General features: G+C 42.7%; 6 protein-coding genes across 7 annotated transcripts in view; all 6 read right to left on the bottom strand.

The window, feature by feature from the left end:
* Positions 1-180: 180 nt before the first annotated feature.
* LOC149984605 (collagen alpha-3(VI) chain-like) lies at positions 181-876 on the bottom strand (the record flags this gene model as incomplete). Its single annotated transcript, XM_090230589.1, has 1 exon — positions 181-876. A coding segment is annotated over one exon (696 nt), but the record flags the coding sequence as incomplete, so codon positions are not given.
* Positions 824-3,928, bottom strand: LOC149984606 (collagen alpha-3(VI) chain-like). Its single transcript, XM_090229549.1, has 4 exons — positions 3,343-3,928; positions 2,622-3,233; positions 1,715-2,314; positions 824-1,578 (listed from the first exon to the last, which is right to left on the bottom strand). Exons 1-4 carry the CDS (start codon positions 3,860-3,862, stop codon positions 959-961), a joined length of 2,352 nt encoding a protein of 783 aa, XP_090085675.1. The 5' UTR covers positions 3,863-3,928; the 3' UTR covers positions 824-958.
* On the bottom strand, positions 2,763-6,958 carry LOC149984607 (collagen alpha-1(XII) chain-like). The gene has a single exon (XM_090229537.1). The coding sequence runs from the start codon at positions 6,956-6,958 to the stop codon at positions 6,416-6,418; it is 543 nt and encodes a 180-aa protein (XP_090085663.1). The 3' UTR covers positions 2,763-6,415.
* LOC149984608 (collagen alpha-3(VI) chain-like) lies at positions 4,056-5,516 on the bottom strand. The gene is made up of 2 exons (XM_090230590.1): positions 5,279-5,516; positions 4,056-4,675 (listed from the first exon to the last, which is right to left on the bottom strand). The coding sequence occupies exons 1-2, from the start codon at positions 5,514-5,516 to the stop codon at positions 4,056-4,058; spliced, it is 858 nt and encodes a 285-aa protein (XP_090086716.1).
* LOC110519978 (collagen alpha-3(VI) chain) lies at positions 5,680-6,318 on the bottom strand (the record flags this gene model as incomplete). Its single annotated transcript, XM_036964861.2, has 1 exon — positions 5,680-6,318. A coding segment is annotated over one exon (639 nt), but the record flags the coding sequence as incomplete, so codon positions are not given.
* A 71-nt stretch (positions 6,959-7,029) lies between the features above and the next one.
* Positions 7,030-13,810, bottom strand: part of LOC110519982 (collagen alpha-3(VI) chain) — a 30,599-nt gene continuing 23,818 nt past the window's right edge. Inside the window, exons 8-14 of one of the 2 annotated variants that reach the window (XM_021596918.3) lie at positions 13,023-13,613; positions 12,191-12,790; positions 11,451-12,053; positions 10,641-11,225; positions 8,830-9,441; positions 8,078-8,665; positions 7,030-7,918 (exon numbers count right to left, since the gene is read on the bottom strand). In XM_021596918.3, the coding sequence (XP_021452593.3) occupies positions 7,218-7,918; positions 8,078-8,665; positions 8,830-9,441; positions 10,641-11,225; positions 11,451-12,053; positions 12,191-12,790; positions 13,023-13,613 (4,280 nt within the window). In that variant the 3' untranslated portion in view covers positions 7,030-7,217. The remainder of the gene's footprint in view (positions 7,919-8,077; positions 8,666-8,829; positions 9,442-10,640; positions 11,226-11,450; positions 12,054-12,190; positions 12,791-13,022; positions 13,614-13,810) is intronic. The other variant, XR_016494702.1, reaches the window with a different exon arrangement.

The following is a 13,810-nucleotide window of genomic DNA, read 5'->3' on the forward strand; positions in this document are numbered from 1 at the left end:
TAGGTAAGGGAAAAACAGAACAAAGTTGCTTCCTTCACATGACAGTCATCCCTTTCCCTAATCTCAAACAACCATTCAAAGAAAGTTTCAATGTGTGCATTGGACTGAGTGCTATCATAGAGAACATTCCTACAGAGGTACAAAATAAATCCAACATGAAAGGCCTCGGGAGGCATCTACCTAAAATGTCAAAGCTATCAAATACTCAAATCCTGATGTAAGAGTGAAAATGGAACTGATCAAAACCATATTTATCTTACCTAGAATTTTTGGTTTTACTGTTGGTGTCATGGTTGTGACCTGTACAATGACAGTGCTCATAGCAGAAAGAAGCTGCTGTTGGACGTTGGGGAGGTCAGTAAATTCAGACACGGAAAGAGCATAACTGGGGTCATAGGATATTTTCTGTAATTCTCTGCTATCAGAGCTCCTTGTTCCAATTCCAAACACCAAGACACCAAGCTCCTTGAGATCAGTCGCTGGTGTATCTACATTGTCAAAGGACCTTCCACCATTCAGCAGTATCAGAATCTGTGGAACACCTTCAAGTCGCCTACTTCCAGAGGAGGCAATAAAGACATTGTCCCTGACATACTGGAGAGCTGCCCCAGTGTTGAGGGGTCTCCCTCCTTTGTGCTTCAGGCCTCTTACGGTGTTCACAACATCTTCCTTTGTTGTGTAAGTGTTCAGATAGAAGTGGGCCTCTGATTCTCTGCTATACTGGACCACAGAGACTCGATCTCTGTTCTCCTCCACAGTGAGTTTCTCTACCACTCTTTGAACAAAGTCACGCATTGCTGGAAAGCCATTCCTAGTGCCATCGGAACCATCCAGCAGGAACACTACATCCTTTCTGGCAATGCTTTGGTCCACTAAGAGTTTCAGAAACAAAACAGAAAATATGTTAACATTGCTTCAATGAACCTGAGACTGAAATATGTGTGTTGTTTTAGTTGTCCTAGATAACGCATCCGTTCTTACCTATGACTGTTGGGGTTTTGGGTGTGGCCTCAACTTGTACAGTTATGAGTGTGGAGAAAAACTGCTCCTGGACGCTGGGGAGGTCAGTGAATTCAGAAACAGACTGGGAAAAACTAGGATCAGTGGCAATCCCTTGAACCTCTCTGCTGGAATTTCTGGTTCCAATGCCAAAGATCAAGACCCCACTGTCTTTCAGGGCAGAAGCTGGTATGTCAACATTATCACTGGACCTTCCCCCACTCAGCAGTATCAGCATCTGAGGGACGCCCTCTTGGCTTCTGCTTCCAGAGGAGGCAGTAAGGACGTTGTCCCTTACGTATTGGAGGGCTGCCCCAGTGTTAAGGGGTCTACCTCCTCTGTGCCTCAGACTTCTCACAGTGTTAAGAATGTCCTCCTTTGTGGTGTATGTGTTCAGATAGAAATGAACTTCTTGATCTCTACCGTACTGGACAACAGAAACACGGTCTTTGTCTCCTCCCACATTGAGTTTCCCCACTACTCTCTGAACAAAATCACGCATTGCTGGGAATCCATTCCTTGTGCCATCAGAACCATCCACAAGGAAAACCACATCCTTTCTGGAGGTGTCATGAGGAACTGATAAAATAAATAGATTATGTCAATCAGACAGTTGAAATGTGGGGCTTGTGGTCAAATTATACCGTTGTTTCTAAGACTCAGCTGACATTTTACTAACACTTCCTGACTCTCAATTAACAGTGATGACACATACCTAAATCTGTTGTCGATTCTGGCGTAACGTCAATAACAACTGACTCCACCGAGGACAGAAGTTGCTGCTGGATGTTTGGAAGGTCAGTGAAGTCAGAGACAGACAGAGCGTAACTGGGATCATGTGATATCCTCTGCAATTCTCTGCTATCAGAGCTCCTTGTTCCAATTCCAAAGATCAAGACCCCAAGCTCCTTCAGAGCAGAAGCTGGAGTGTCAACATTGTCAAAGGACCTTCCACCACTCAGCAGAATCAGTAACTGTGGAACACCTTCAGTGCGTCGACTTCCGGAGGAGGCAGTCAAGACCTTGTCTCTCACGTACTGGAGAGCTGCTCCAGTGTTGAGAGGTCTCCCACCTTTGTGTCTCAGACCTCGTACAGTGTTGAGAATCTCTCCTTTTGTTGTGTATGTGTTCAGATAGAATTGGGCGGCTGGATCTCTACTGTACTGGACCACAGCCACGCGATCTTTGTTCTCATCCACACCGAGTGTCTCCACTACTCTTTGAACAAAGTCCCGCATTGCTGGGAATCCACTCCTAGTGCCATCAGATCCATCCAGCAAGAACACGACATCCCTCCTGGGAGCCTGACTCTCAACTAGAGAATGTGAATGTTCAGAAAAAATAGTTCTATTAAATGATGCATAGGTAAGGGAAAAACAGGACAAAGCTGCTTCCTTCACATGACAGTCATCCCTTTCCCTAATCTCAAACAACCATTCAAAGAAAGTTTCAATGTGTGCATTGGACTGAGTGCTATCATAGAGAACATTCCTACAGAGGTACGAAATAAATCCAACATGAAAGGCCTCGGGAGGCATCTACCTAAAATGTCAAAGCTATCAAATACTCAAATCCTGATGTAAGAGTGAAAATGGAACTGATCAAAACCATATTTATCTTACCTAGAATTGTTGGTTTTACTGTTGGTGTCATGGTTGTGACCTGTACAATGACAGTGCTCATAGCAGAAAGAAGCTGCTGTTGGACGTTGGGGAGGTCAGTAAATTCAGACACGGAAAGAGCATAACTGGGGTCGTAGGATATTTTCTGTAATTCTCTGCTATCAGAGCTCCTTGTTCCAATTCCAAACACCAAGACACCAAGCAACTTGAGATCAGTCGCTGGTGTATCTACATTGTCAAAGGACCTTCCACCATTCAGCAGTATCAGAATCTGTGGAACACCTTCAAGTCGCCTACTTCCAGAGGAGGCAATAAAGACATTGTCCCTGACATACTGGAGAGCTGCCCCAGTGTTGAGGGGTCTCCCTCCTTTGTGCTTCAGGCCTCTTACGGTGTTCACAACATCTTCCTTTGTTGTGTAAGTGTTCAGATAGAAGTGGGCCTCTGATTCTCTGCTATACTGGACCACAGAGACTCGATCTCTGTTCTCCTCCACAGTGAGTTTCTCTACCACTCTTTGAACAAAGTCACGCATTGCTGGAAAGCCATTCCTAGTGCCATCGGAACCATCCAGCAGGAACACTATATCCTTTCTGGCAATGCTTTGGTCCACTAAGAGTTTCAGAAACAAAACAGAAAATATGTTAACATTGCTTCAATGAACCTGAGACTGAAATATGTGTGTTGTTTTAGTTGTCCTAGATAACGCATCCGTTCTTACCTATGACTGTTGGGGTTTTGGGTGTGGCCTCAACTTGTACAGTTATGAGTGTGGAGAAAAACTGCTCCTGGACGCTGGGGAGGTCAGTGAATTCAGAAACAGACTGGGAAAAACTAGGATCAGTGGCAATCCCTTGAACCTCTCTGCTGGAATTTCTGGTTCCAATGCCAAAGATCAAGACCCCACTGTCTTTCAGGGCAGAAGCTGGTATGTCAACATTATCACTGGACCTTCCCCCACTCAGCAGTATCAGCATCTGAGGGACGCCCTCTTGGCTTCTGCTTCCAGAGGAGGCAGTAAGGACGTTGTCCCTTACGTATTGGAGGGCTGCCCCAGTGTTAAGGGGTCTACCTCCTCTGTGCCTCAGACTTCTCACAGTGTTAAGAATGTCCTCCTTTGTGGTGTATGTGTTCAGATAGAAATGAACTTCTTGATCTCTACCATACTGGACAACAGAAACGCGGTCTTTGTCTCCTCCCACATTGAGTTTCCCCACTACTCTCTGAACAAAATCACGCATTGCTGGGAATCCATTCCTTGTGCCATCAGAACCATCCACAAGGAATACCACATCCTTTCTGGAGGTGTCATGAGGAACTGAGAAAATAAATAGATTATGTCAATCAGACAGTTGAAATGTGGGGCTTGTGGTCAAATTATACCGTTGTTTCTAAGACTCAGCTGACATTTTACTAACACTTCCTGACACTCAATTAACAGTGATGACACATACCTAAATCTGTTGTCGATTCTGGCGTAACGTCAATAACAACTGAATCCACCGAGGACAGAAGTTGCTGCTGGATGTTTGGAAGGTCAGTGAAGTCAGAGACAGACAGAGCGTAACTGGGATCATGTGATATCCTCTGCAATTCTCTGCTATCAGAGCTCCTTGTTCCAATTCCAAAGATCAAGACCCCAAGCTCCTTCAGAGCAGAAGCTGGAGTGTCAACATTGTCAAAGGACCTTCCACCACTCAGCAGAATCAGTAACTGTGGAACACCTTCAGTGCGTCGACTTCCGGAGGAGGCAGTCAAGACATTGTCTCTCACATACTGGAGAGCTGCTCCAGTGTTGAGAGGTCTCCCACCTTTGTGTCTCAGACCTCTTACAGTGTTGAGAATCTCTCCTTTTGTTGTGTATGTGTTCAGATAGAATTGGGCGGCTGGATCTCTACTGTACTGGACCACAGCCACGCGATCTTTGTTCTCATCCACACCGAGTGTCTCCACTACTCTTTGAACAAAGTCCCGCATTGCTGGGAATCCACTCCTAGTGCCATCAGATCCATCCAGCAAGAACACGACATCCCTCTTGGGAGCCTGACTCTCAACTAGAGAATGTGAATGTTCACAAAAAGAGTTTTATTAAATTATGCATAGGTAAGGGAAAAACAGGACAAAGCTGCTTCCTTCACATGACAGTCATCCCTTTCCCTAATCTCAAACAACCATTCAAAGAAAGTGTCAATGTGTGCATTGGACTGAGTGCTATCATAGAGAACATTCCTACAGAGGTACGAAATAAATCCAACATGAAAGGCCTCGGGAGGCATCTACCTAAAATGTCAAAGCTATCAAATACTCAAATCCTGATGTAAGAGTGAAAATGGAACTGATCAAAACCATATTTATCTTACCTAGAATTGTTGGTTTTACTGTTGGTGTCATGGTTGTGACCTGTACAATGACAGTGCTCATAGCAGAAAGAAGCTGCTGTTGGACGTTGGGGAGGTCAGTAAATTCAGACACGGAAAGAGCATAACTGGGGTCATAGGATATTTTCTGTAATTCTCTGCTATCAGAGCTCCTTGTTCCAATTCCAAACACCAAGACACCAAGCTCCTTGAGATCAGACGCTGGTGTATCTACATTGTCAAAGGACCTTCCACCATTCAGCAGTATCAGAATCTGTGGAACACCTTCAAGGCGCCTACTTCCGGAGGAGGCAGTAAAGACATTGTCCCTGACATACTGGAGAGCTGCCCCAGTGTTGAGGGGTCTCCCTCCTTTGTGCCTCAGGCCTCTTACGGTGTTCACAACGTCTTCCTTTGTTGTGTAAGTGTTCAGATAGAAGTGGGCCTCTGATTCTCTGCTATACTGGACCACAGAGACTCGATCTCTGTTCTCCTCCACAGTGAGTTTCTCTACCACTCTTTGAACAAAGTCACGCATTTCTGGAAAGCCATTCCTAGTGCCATCAGAACCATCCAGCAGGAATACTACATCCTTTCTGGCAATGCTTTGGTCCACTAAGAGTTTCAGAAACAAAACAGAAACTATGTTAACATTGCTTCCATGAACCTGAGACTGAAATATGTGTGTTGTTTTAGTTGTCCTAGATAACGCATCCGTTCTTACCTGTGACTGTTGGGGTTTTGGGTGTGGCCTCAACTTGTACAGTTATGAGTGTGGAGAAAAACTGCTCCTGGACGCTGGGGAGGTCAGTGAATTCAGAAACAGACTGGGAAAAACTAGGATCAGTGGCAATCCCTTGAACCTCTCTGCTGGAATTTCTGGTTCCAATGCCAAAGATCAAGACCCCACTGTCTTTCAGGGCAGAAGCTGGTATGTCAACATTATCACTGGACCTTCCCCCACTCAGCAGTATCAGCATCTGAGGGACGCCCTCTTGGCTTCTGCTTCCAGAGGAGGCAGTAAGGACGTTGTCCCTTACGTATTGGAGGGCTGCCCCAGTGTTAAGGGGTCTACCTCCTCTGTGCCTCAGACTTCTCACAGTGTTAAGAATGTCCTCCTTTGTGGTGTATGTGTTCAGATAGAAATGAACTTCTTGATCTCTACCGTACTGGACAACAGAAACGCGGTCTTTGTCTCCTCCCACATTGAGTTTCCCCACTACTCTCTGAACAAAATCACGCATTGCTGGGAATCCATTCCTTGTGCCATCAGAACCATCCACAAGGAATACCACATCCTTTCTGGAGGTGTCATGAGGAACTGAGAAAATAAATAGATTATGTCAATCAGACAGTTGAAATGTGGGGCTTGTGGTCAAATTATACCGTTGTTTCTAAGACTCAGCTGACATTTTACTCACACTTCCTGACTCTCAATTAACAGTGATGACACATACCTAAATCTGTTGTCGATTCTGGCGTAACGTCAATAACAACTGACTCCACCGAGGACAGAAGTTGCTGCTGGATGTTTGGAAGGTCAGTGAAGTCAGAGACAGACAGAGCGTAACTGGGATCATGTGATATCCTCTGCAATTCTCTGCTATCAGAGCTCCTTGTTCCAATTCCAAAGATCAAGACCCCAAGCTCCTTCAGAGCAGAAGCTGGAGTGTCAACATTGTCAAAGGACCTTCCACCACTCAGCAGAATCAGTAACTGTGGAACACCTTCAGTGCGTCGACTTCCGGAGGAGGCAGTCAAGACATTGTCTCTCACATACTGGAGAGCTGCTCCAGTGTTGAGAGGTCTCCCACCTTTGTGTCTCAGACCTCTTACAGTGTTGAGAATCTCTCCTTTTGTTGTGTATGTGTTCAGATAGAATTGGGCGGCTGGATCTCTACTGTACTGGACCACAGCCACGCGATCTTTGTTCTCATCCACACCGAGTGTCTCCACTACTCTTTGAACAAAGTCCCGCATTGCTGGGAATCCACTCCTAGTGCCATCAGATCCATCCAGCAAGAACACGACATCCCTCTTGGGAGCCTGACTCTCAACTAGAGAATGTGAATGTTCAGAAAAAAAAGAGTTTTATTAATGCCAGTCATCCCTTTCCCTAATCTCAAACAACCATTCAAAGAATGTGTCAATGTGTGCATTGGACTGAGTGCTATCGTAGAGAACATTCCTACAGAGGTACGAAATAAATCCAACATGAAAGGCCTCGGGAGGCATCTACCTAAAATGTCAAAGCTATCAAATACTCAAATCCTGATGTAAGAGTGAAAATGGAACTGATCAAAACCATATTTATCTTACCTAGAATTTTTGGTTTTACTGTTGGTGTCATGGTTGTGACCTGTACAATGACAGTGCTCATAGCAGAAAGAAGCTGCTGCTGGACGTTGGGGAGGTCAGTAAATTCAGACACGGAAAGAGCATAACTGGGGTCATAGGAAATATTCTGTAATTCTCTGCTATCAGAGCTCCTTGTTCCAATTCCAAACACTAAGACCCCATGTTCCTTGAGAGCAGAGGCTGGTGCCTCCACATTGTCTCTTGACCGTCCACTACTTATCAGAATGAGTATTTGTTTCACCCCCTCCAAGTATCTACTCCCAGAGGAGCTTGTAAAGACATTTTCTTTCACAAACTTCAGAGCTGCTCCAGTATTAAGGGGTCTTCCTCCTTTATGTGAGAGCCCCCGCACAGATTTCAACATATCATCCTTTCTCAGAAATGAATTCAAATAAAAATGTGCCACTGCCAAGTTACTAAATTGTACCATAGCCACTCTGTCATTGTTTTCTTCCACGTTGAGATTATCAATGATTTTGTGGAGGAAATCACGAATTGCTGGGAATTCTTTTCTGGTGTTATCTGATCCATCCAGAAGAAACACAATATCTCTCCTATTTCCGTCATTTCCCACTGTTTCCACTGTCCAATAAACCATAAATTAATGCAATACACAAAACAATTCAATAAAAAACATATGAACTGTTTCAAATTTAAATAATTGATGTTGTTCTTTTCAAAAATCAAATAAAGATATTCAACATTTACAGTAAGTCACCAGTACAGTTTAATATTTCTTACCAACTCTAGTTTCCTCTTGTGGTCTCACTTGAGCAAGATGTGTCTCCAAATTTTTCTGGATGTTTTGAAGGTTTGCAAAATCAGGGACTGAATAAGAATAATTTGGAAGAGATGATATTGATTGCATTTCAACCAAATCAGTCATCCTTGATCCAATGGCAAATGTTACAACCCCCAAAGTCTTGAGTGCCCTGGAAGGACCTCGAGGAGAATCTCTAGATCTGCCACCAGTCAGTAGCACTAGGATCTGTTGAGCACCCTCGTGACGTCTACTTCCAGCATTATTAGTAAAGACATTGTCCTTCACAAACTGGAGGGCTGTGCCAGTATATTGAGGCCTCCCGCCTTTTGGTCTTAGATTTCTGACTGCTGTAAGCACATCATCTCTTGTCTTGTAAGCATTCAGGTTAAAGTTCACTGCTGCACTGTTGCTGTACTGCACAACAGCAACTTGATCTTTTCCTTGGTCCACATCAAACTTTTCCACCACTTTCGCAACAAACTCTCGTATTTCTGTGAATCTGCTCCTAACATCATCAGATCCATCAAGGAGGAAAACAATGTCTCTTTTCACACTGGTGCCTTGAACTAGAATGAAAATTAACCTAAATCAGCAAATTGTGCACAGTACATAAGATACATTTCATGCTACAGTATAAGCTACATACTATATTTTGAAAATGATTGAAAAACAACTTATTTTATAAATGTTTTCAAAGAAATTGCTTGATATTGTACTCTGTTTCACTTACCTAAGCCTGGTCTTGCTGCATCTTTGTGAGAGACAATTGCTGAGAGTAACTGTTGTCTAACAAGAGAGAGGTCAGAAAACTCTCTGAGAAGATATGCCTGATTAGGACTGTACGCAATGCTCTGCATCTCCGCTCCATCTGCGTCTTTGACCCCAACAGTCAAAAGCACAATCCCATCTGCCTTCAGACTCTCAGATGGAACCAGAACATCATCCTGAGATTTCTCCCCACTTAGCAGTATCAGGATCTGAGGAATGCCCTCTTGGAGTCTGCTTCCAGAGGAGGCAGTAAATATATTGTTTTTAACAAAATCAAGAGCTTTCCCAGTGTTGAGGGACCTTCCTCCTTCAATATTGATATTGCGTACTTTTGCCATGATATCACTCTTAGATGAGTATGTGTTCAATAGGAAATTAGTGGTGGGTTTGTCACTGTACTGGATCACAGCAACATGTGTTTTGTCAGGCCCAATTTCGAGATGTTCAACAAATTGTCCAAGAAAATCACGTATTGATTGGACACTTTCTCGCATCTTATCAGATCCATCAAGTAAAAATACAACATCAACCCCATCCACCAACTGGATATCTGATGTCAACAAAGTTGAATTGTCTAAAATGAGCAAAAATAATAATTAGGTCCACATAAACTGCACATCTGTTCTGAAATCAAATAGTTTTGTATTCAATAGTATGTCAATGCTGCTCTCTAATACTGTGATTTAGAATACATTCTCAGTAAACTACTGTAAATGTATTACAATCTTTGATTTAAAAAACCTTAAGTGACAGTGAAATATACACTACCGTTCAAAAGTTTGTGGTCAATTATAAATATCCTTGTTTTTGAAAGAAAAGCACAATTTTTGTCCATTAAAATAACATCAAATTGATCAGAAATACAGTGTAGACTTTGTTAATGTTTTAAATGACAATTGTAGCAGGAAACGGCAGATTTTTTTAAATGGAATATCTACATAGGCGTACAGCGGCCCATTATCAGCAACCTTTACTCCTGTGTTCCAATGGCACATTGTGATAGCTAATCCAAGTTGATCATATTAACAAGGCTAATTGATCATTAGTAAACCATTTTGCAATTATGTTAGCACAGCTGAATATTGTTCTGCTGATTAAAGAAGCAATACAACTGGCCTTCCTTAGACTAGTTGAGTATCTGGAGCATCAGCATTTGTGGGTTTGAGTACAGGCTCAAAATGGCTAGAAACAAAGACCTTTCTTCTGATACTCATCAGTCTATTCTTGTTCTGAGAAATGAAGGCTATTCCATGCGAGAAATTGCCAATTGGTACAATGCTGTGTACTACTCCCTTCACAGAACAGCACAAACTGGCTATAACCAGAATAGAAAGAGGAGTGGGAGGCCCTGGGGCACAACTGAGCAAGAGGACAAGTACATTAGAGTGTCTAGAAGGCCAGCATCCCGGGGTCGCCTCGTCACTGTTGACTTTGAGACTGGTGTTTTACGGGTACTATTAAATGAAGCTGCCAGTTGAGGACTTGTGAGGCATCTGCTTCTCAAACTAGACACTCTAATTGTCCTCTTGCTCAGTTGTGCCCCAGGGCCTCCCACTCCTCTTTCTCTTCTGGATAGAGCCAGTTTGCACTTGGATTAGCTAACACAATGTGCAGGAGTGATGGTTGCTTATAATGGGCTTTACAATGTCTACACTGTATTTCTGATCAATTATATGTTATTTTAATGGGGAAAAAAATTGTATTTTCTTTCAAAAACAAGGACATTTCTAACTTACCCCAAACTTGAACGGTAGAGTATCTTAATAATCTTACCAATGACAGTTGAAATATCAGGTGTTTCCTTAACACCACTCATTACAGCAGCCACAGAAGAGTGTATCCCGTCAAGCTTGTTAAAATTGGCAACAGAAAAAGAGTGTGCTGGTGTAAAAGATATGCTTTGTAACTCCAATGTATCAGCATTCCTTGTTCCGAAGCTAAATGTTCTTACTCCATCCCCTCTCAATGACTGCGCAGGTCCCCTTAAGTCATTACTAGATCTCCCACCACTGAAAACAAATAGATATTGAGGCACACCCTCTGCACGTCTGCCTCCAGCTGAAGCAGTAAAGACAGTGTCTCTCACAAACTGCAGTGCTGTGCCAGTGTTGAGGAGTCTTCCAACTTTGTGCCTCATGGATCTTATTGAATTAAGCACATCATTTTTAGAAGAGTATGAATTCAGATAGAAATTGGGTGTGGCATCCCGACTGTACTGAACAAGGGCCACCCGGTCGCCATTTTCCTCCACATTAAGACTCTCCACTACTTTCTCTGCAAAGCGGCGAATCCCAGCAAAGCCAGTTCTAGAGTCGTCAGATCCGTCAATGAGAAATACAACATCCTTTTTGTCAGATTCTGAAATGAAGATAAAGAATGGTTGCAGAGAGAAAGGAAAGCCACTTTTCTGAGAGGGCACAGAAGCAAGGTCATTGCTAGCATAACCTTATTCTTTTAAGGAGAAACACCTTAGACACACATCTATATTTTCCTCAAAGGACATGTAATAACATAGATAAGATCCTTTACCAGAACACAGAGAACACATGCCACTACAGAAAAATAGAAATGGATACAGCTTACCAAAATGCATGGTAGGGACAGTTGGCACTAGTTGATGGGATGCTTCTGTTAACAATGACAACAATTCTCCCTGAATTGTGGGAAGGTCTTCGAAATCAGTAATAGAAAGGGCGTAATTAGGTTCATGAGATATCGTTTGTAGTTCAAGGGTGTCGGCATCTCCTGTGCCAATACAAATTGAAATTACTCCCATTTCTTTGAGCTTTGTGACAGGGGTTCTGATATCATCTCTCGATCTTCCACCACTCAGCAGTATCAGTATCTGTGGAACACCTTGCAGGCTTCTACTTCCATTGGAGGCAGTAAAAACATTGCCCCTCACGTACTGGAGAGCTGTTCCAGTATTTAGAGGACTTCCTCCTTTGTGCCTCAGACCTCTTACGGCATCAAGAACAGAATCTTTTTTTGAATGCATACCCAACTTGAAATTGACCTCTGCTGTGTCACTGTATTGAACCACAGACACATGATCTTTGTTCCCATCTACATTGAGTTTTTCCACAACTCTCTGAATAAAGTCTTGAATATCTGTAAATCTTCTTCGGGAATCATCAGAACCATCAAGTAAAAATACAATGTCCCTCCTGGTATCATTTGATGCATCTATAAGCATTTACAAAATTGGTTAATAACATTTTGCATATACATTTAGGGAATTCAATAAACTTTTAAATTAAATACATCAATATTATACTAACTGAATTGACCAACTACAGCATAACTGATGATTGCAGTCTTACCTATTAATGTTGTTGGCAAGTTAGTAGCGGTCATTTCAACTCTCTCAACAGCAGATACTACTTGCTGTTGAATGTTTGGGAGATCGTTGTAATGTGTAGCAGAGAAAGCATAGCTAGGTTCATATGAAATAGTTTGAAGCTCAAGTATATCGGCATTCCTCATTCCAACCACTATTGCCATGACACCAATTTCTTTCAAGTTTGTAACTGCATTTCTAACATCATCATTGGACCTTCCCCCACTCAATAGAACCAGAATTTGAGGGATGCCCTCTTGGCGTCTGCTTCCGGAGGAGGCAATAAAGACATTGTCCCTGACATACTGGAGAGCTGCCCCAGTGTTGAGGGGTCTCCCTCCTTTGTGCCTCAGGCCTCTTACAGTGTCAACAACATCTTCCTTTGTTGTGTAAGTATTCAGATAGAATTGGGCCTCTGGTTCTCTGCTGTACTGGACAACAGAGACTCGATCTTTGTTCTCCTCCACAGTGAGTTTCTCCACTAGTCTTTGCACAAAGTCACGCATAGCCTCAAATCCATTTAGAGTTTCATCAGAGCCATCCAGTAAAAAAACAACATCCCGTTGTTTGGATTCAGTTTTATCTAGAGATTCATATGAATAAAATGTAATTTGCAGGTAAAATGATGAAGAAAGATAATGGAAATGTATATTTGTGACTAGAAAGTGATAGCTACATTTTTCATTCAGGCATGCTTAAAATAGTATCATGAATGTACTGGGTAAGACATCCAGCTATTTTCAGCAAGAAGGTATCAACCTGAAATGTGACAGATTAAATGGCTAATGAAGCGAGTTAGAGAAATAACTCCTTACCTACTACAGTTCGTTGATAAACTTTTGGCTGACGAGGGACCCTTTTTACAAGTGACAAAAGCTGCTGTTCAATACTTTCAAGGTCATCGAACCAAGGGACAGAAAGAGCATAGGAGGGGAAACGAGCTATTATTTGGAGCTCTAATATGTCTGCATTCCTTGTACCAATACAGAATGGTACAATTCTGTTCTGTTTCAAAGCAACAGCAGCACCTCCAACATCATCTTGAGATCTGCCACCACTCAGCAGTATCAGTATCTGAGGGATGCCTTCTTGGCCTCTGCTTCCAGAGGAGGAAGTAAAGACGTTGTCCTTTACATATTGGAGGGCTGCCCCAGTGTTGAGTGGTCTACCCCCTTTGTGCTTCAGGCTTCGAATAGAACGTAGAACACTTTGTTTTTCTGGATGTGTGTTCAGTAAGAAATGGGCCTCTGGATTTCGGCTGTACTGGACCACAGAAACTCGATCTTTGTTCTCTCCAACATTGACGTTTTCCACTACTCTTTGAACAAAGCCAAGCATGGCTGGAAATCCACTCCTAGTATCATCAGATCCATCCAAAAGGAACACTATGTCTCTCTGTGCAGCATCTAATTCAACAAAAGAGAACATTGAATGACCTATTTAATAATAATTTAATAATAAAACCATGACAGATACCAGGCCAGGCAGATATACATGCACAAGGACGGCATATCAATAGAATGTAGTAAACACATTGTCAGAAATATTATCCATTATATATATTTGAACTACGATGACTTTCAGGTCATTACATAAGCTCTAT

Source organism: Oncorhynchus mykiss, chromosome 3 (assembly GCF_057628025.1).
Source record: "Oncorhynchus mykiss isolate SJ-2025 chromosome 3, ASM5762802v1, whole genome shotgun sequence".
Classification (NCBI taxonomy): Eukaryota; Metazoa; Chordata; class Actinopteri; order Salmoniformes; family Salmonidae; genus Oncorhynchus; species Oncorhynchus mykiss.

Excerpts from the sequence above, each read along its gene's own strand:
- LOC149984608 (XM_090230590.1), bottom strand. The coding sequence starts at position 5,516 with ATGCGTGACTTTGTTCAAAGAGTGGTAGAGAAACTCACTGTGGAGGAG. Across the intron at positions 4,676-5,278 it reads CTTTACTGCCTCCTCCGGAA|TTGAGAGTCAGGCTCCCAAG; the intron begins GTAGGCGCCTTG and ends CACATTCTCTAG.
- LOC149984607 (XM_090229537.1), bottom strand. The coding sequence starts at position 6,958 with ATGCGGGACTTTGTTCAAAGAGTAGTGGAGACACTCGGTGTGGATGAG.
- LOC149984606 (XM_090229549.1), bottom strand. The coding sequence starts at position 3,862 with ATGCGTGATTTTGTTCAGAGAGTAGTGGGGAAACTCAATGTGGGAGGA. Across the intron at positions 3,234-3,342 it reads CAAAACCCCAACAGTCATAG|TGGACCAAAGCATTGCCAGA; the intron begins GTAAGAACGGAT and ends TGAAACTCTTAG. Across the intron at positions 2,315-2,621 it reads AGTAAAACCAACAATTCTAG|TTGAGAGTCAGGCTCCCAGG; the intron begins GTAAGATAAATA and ends CACATTCTCTAG.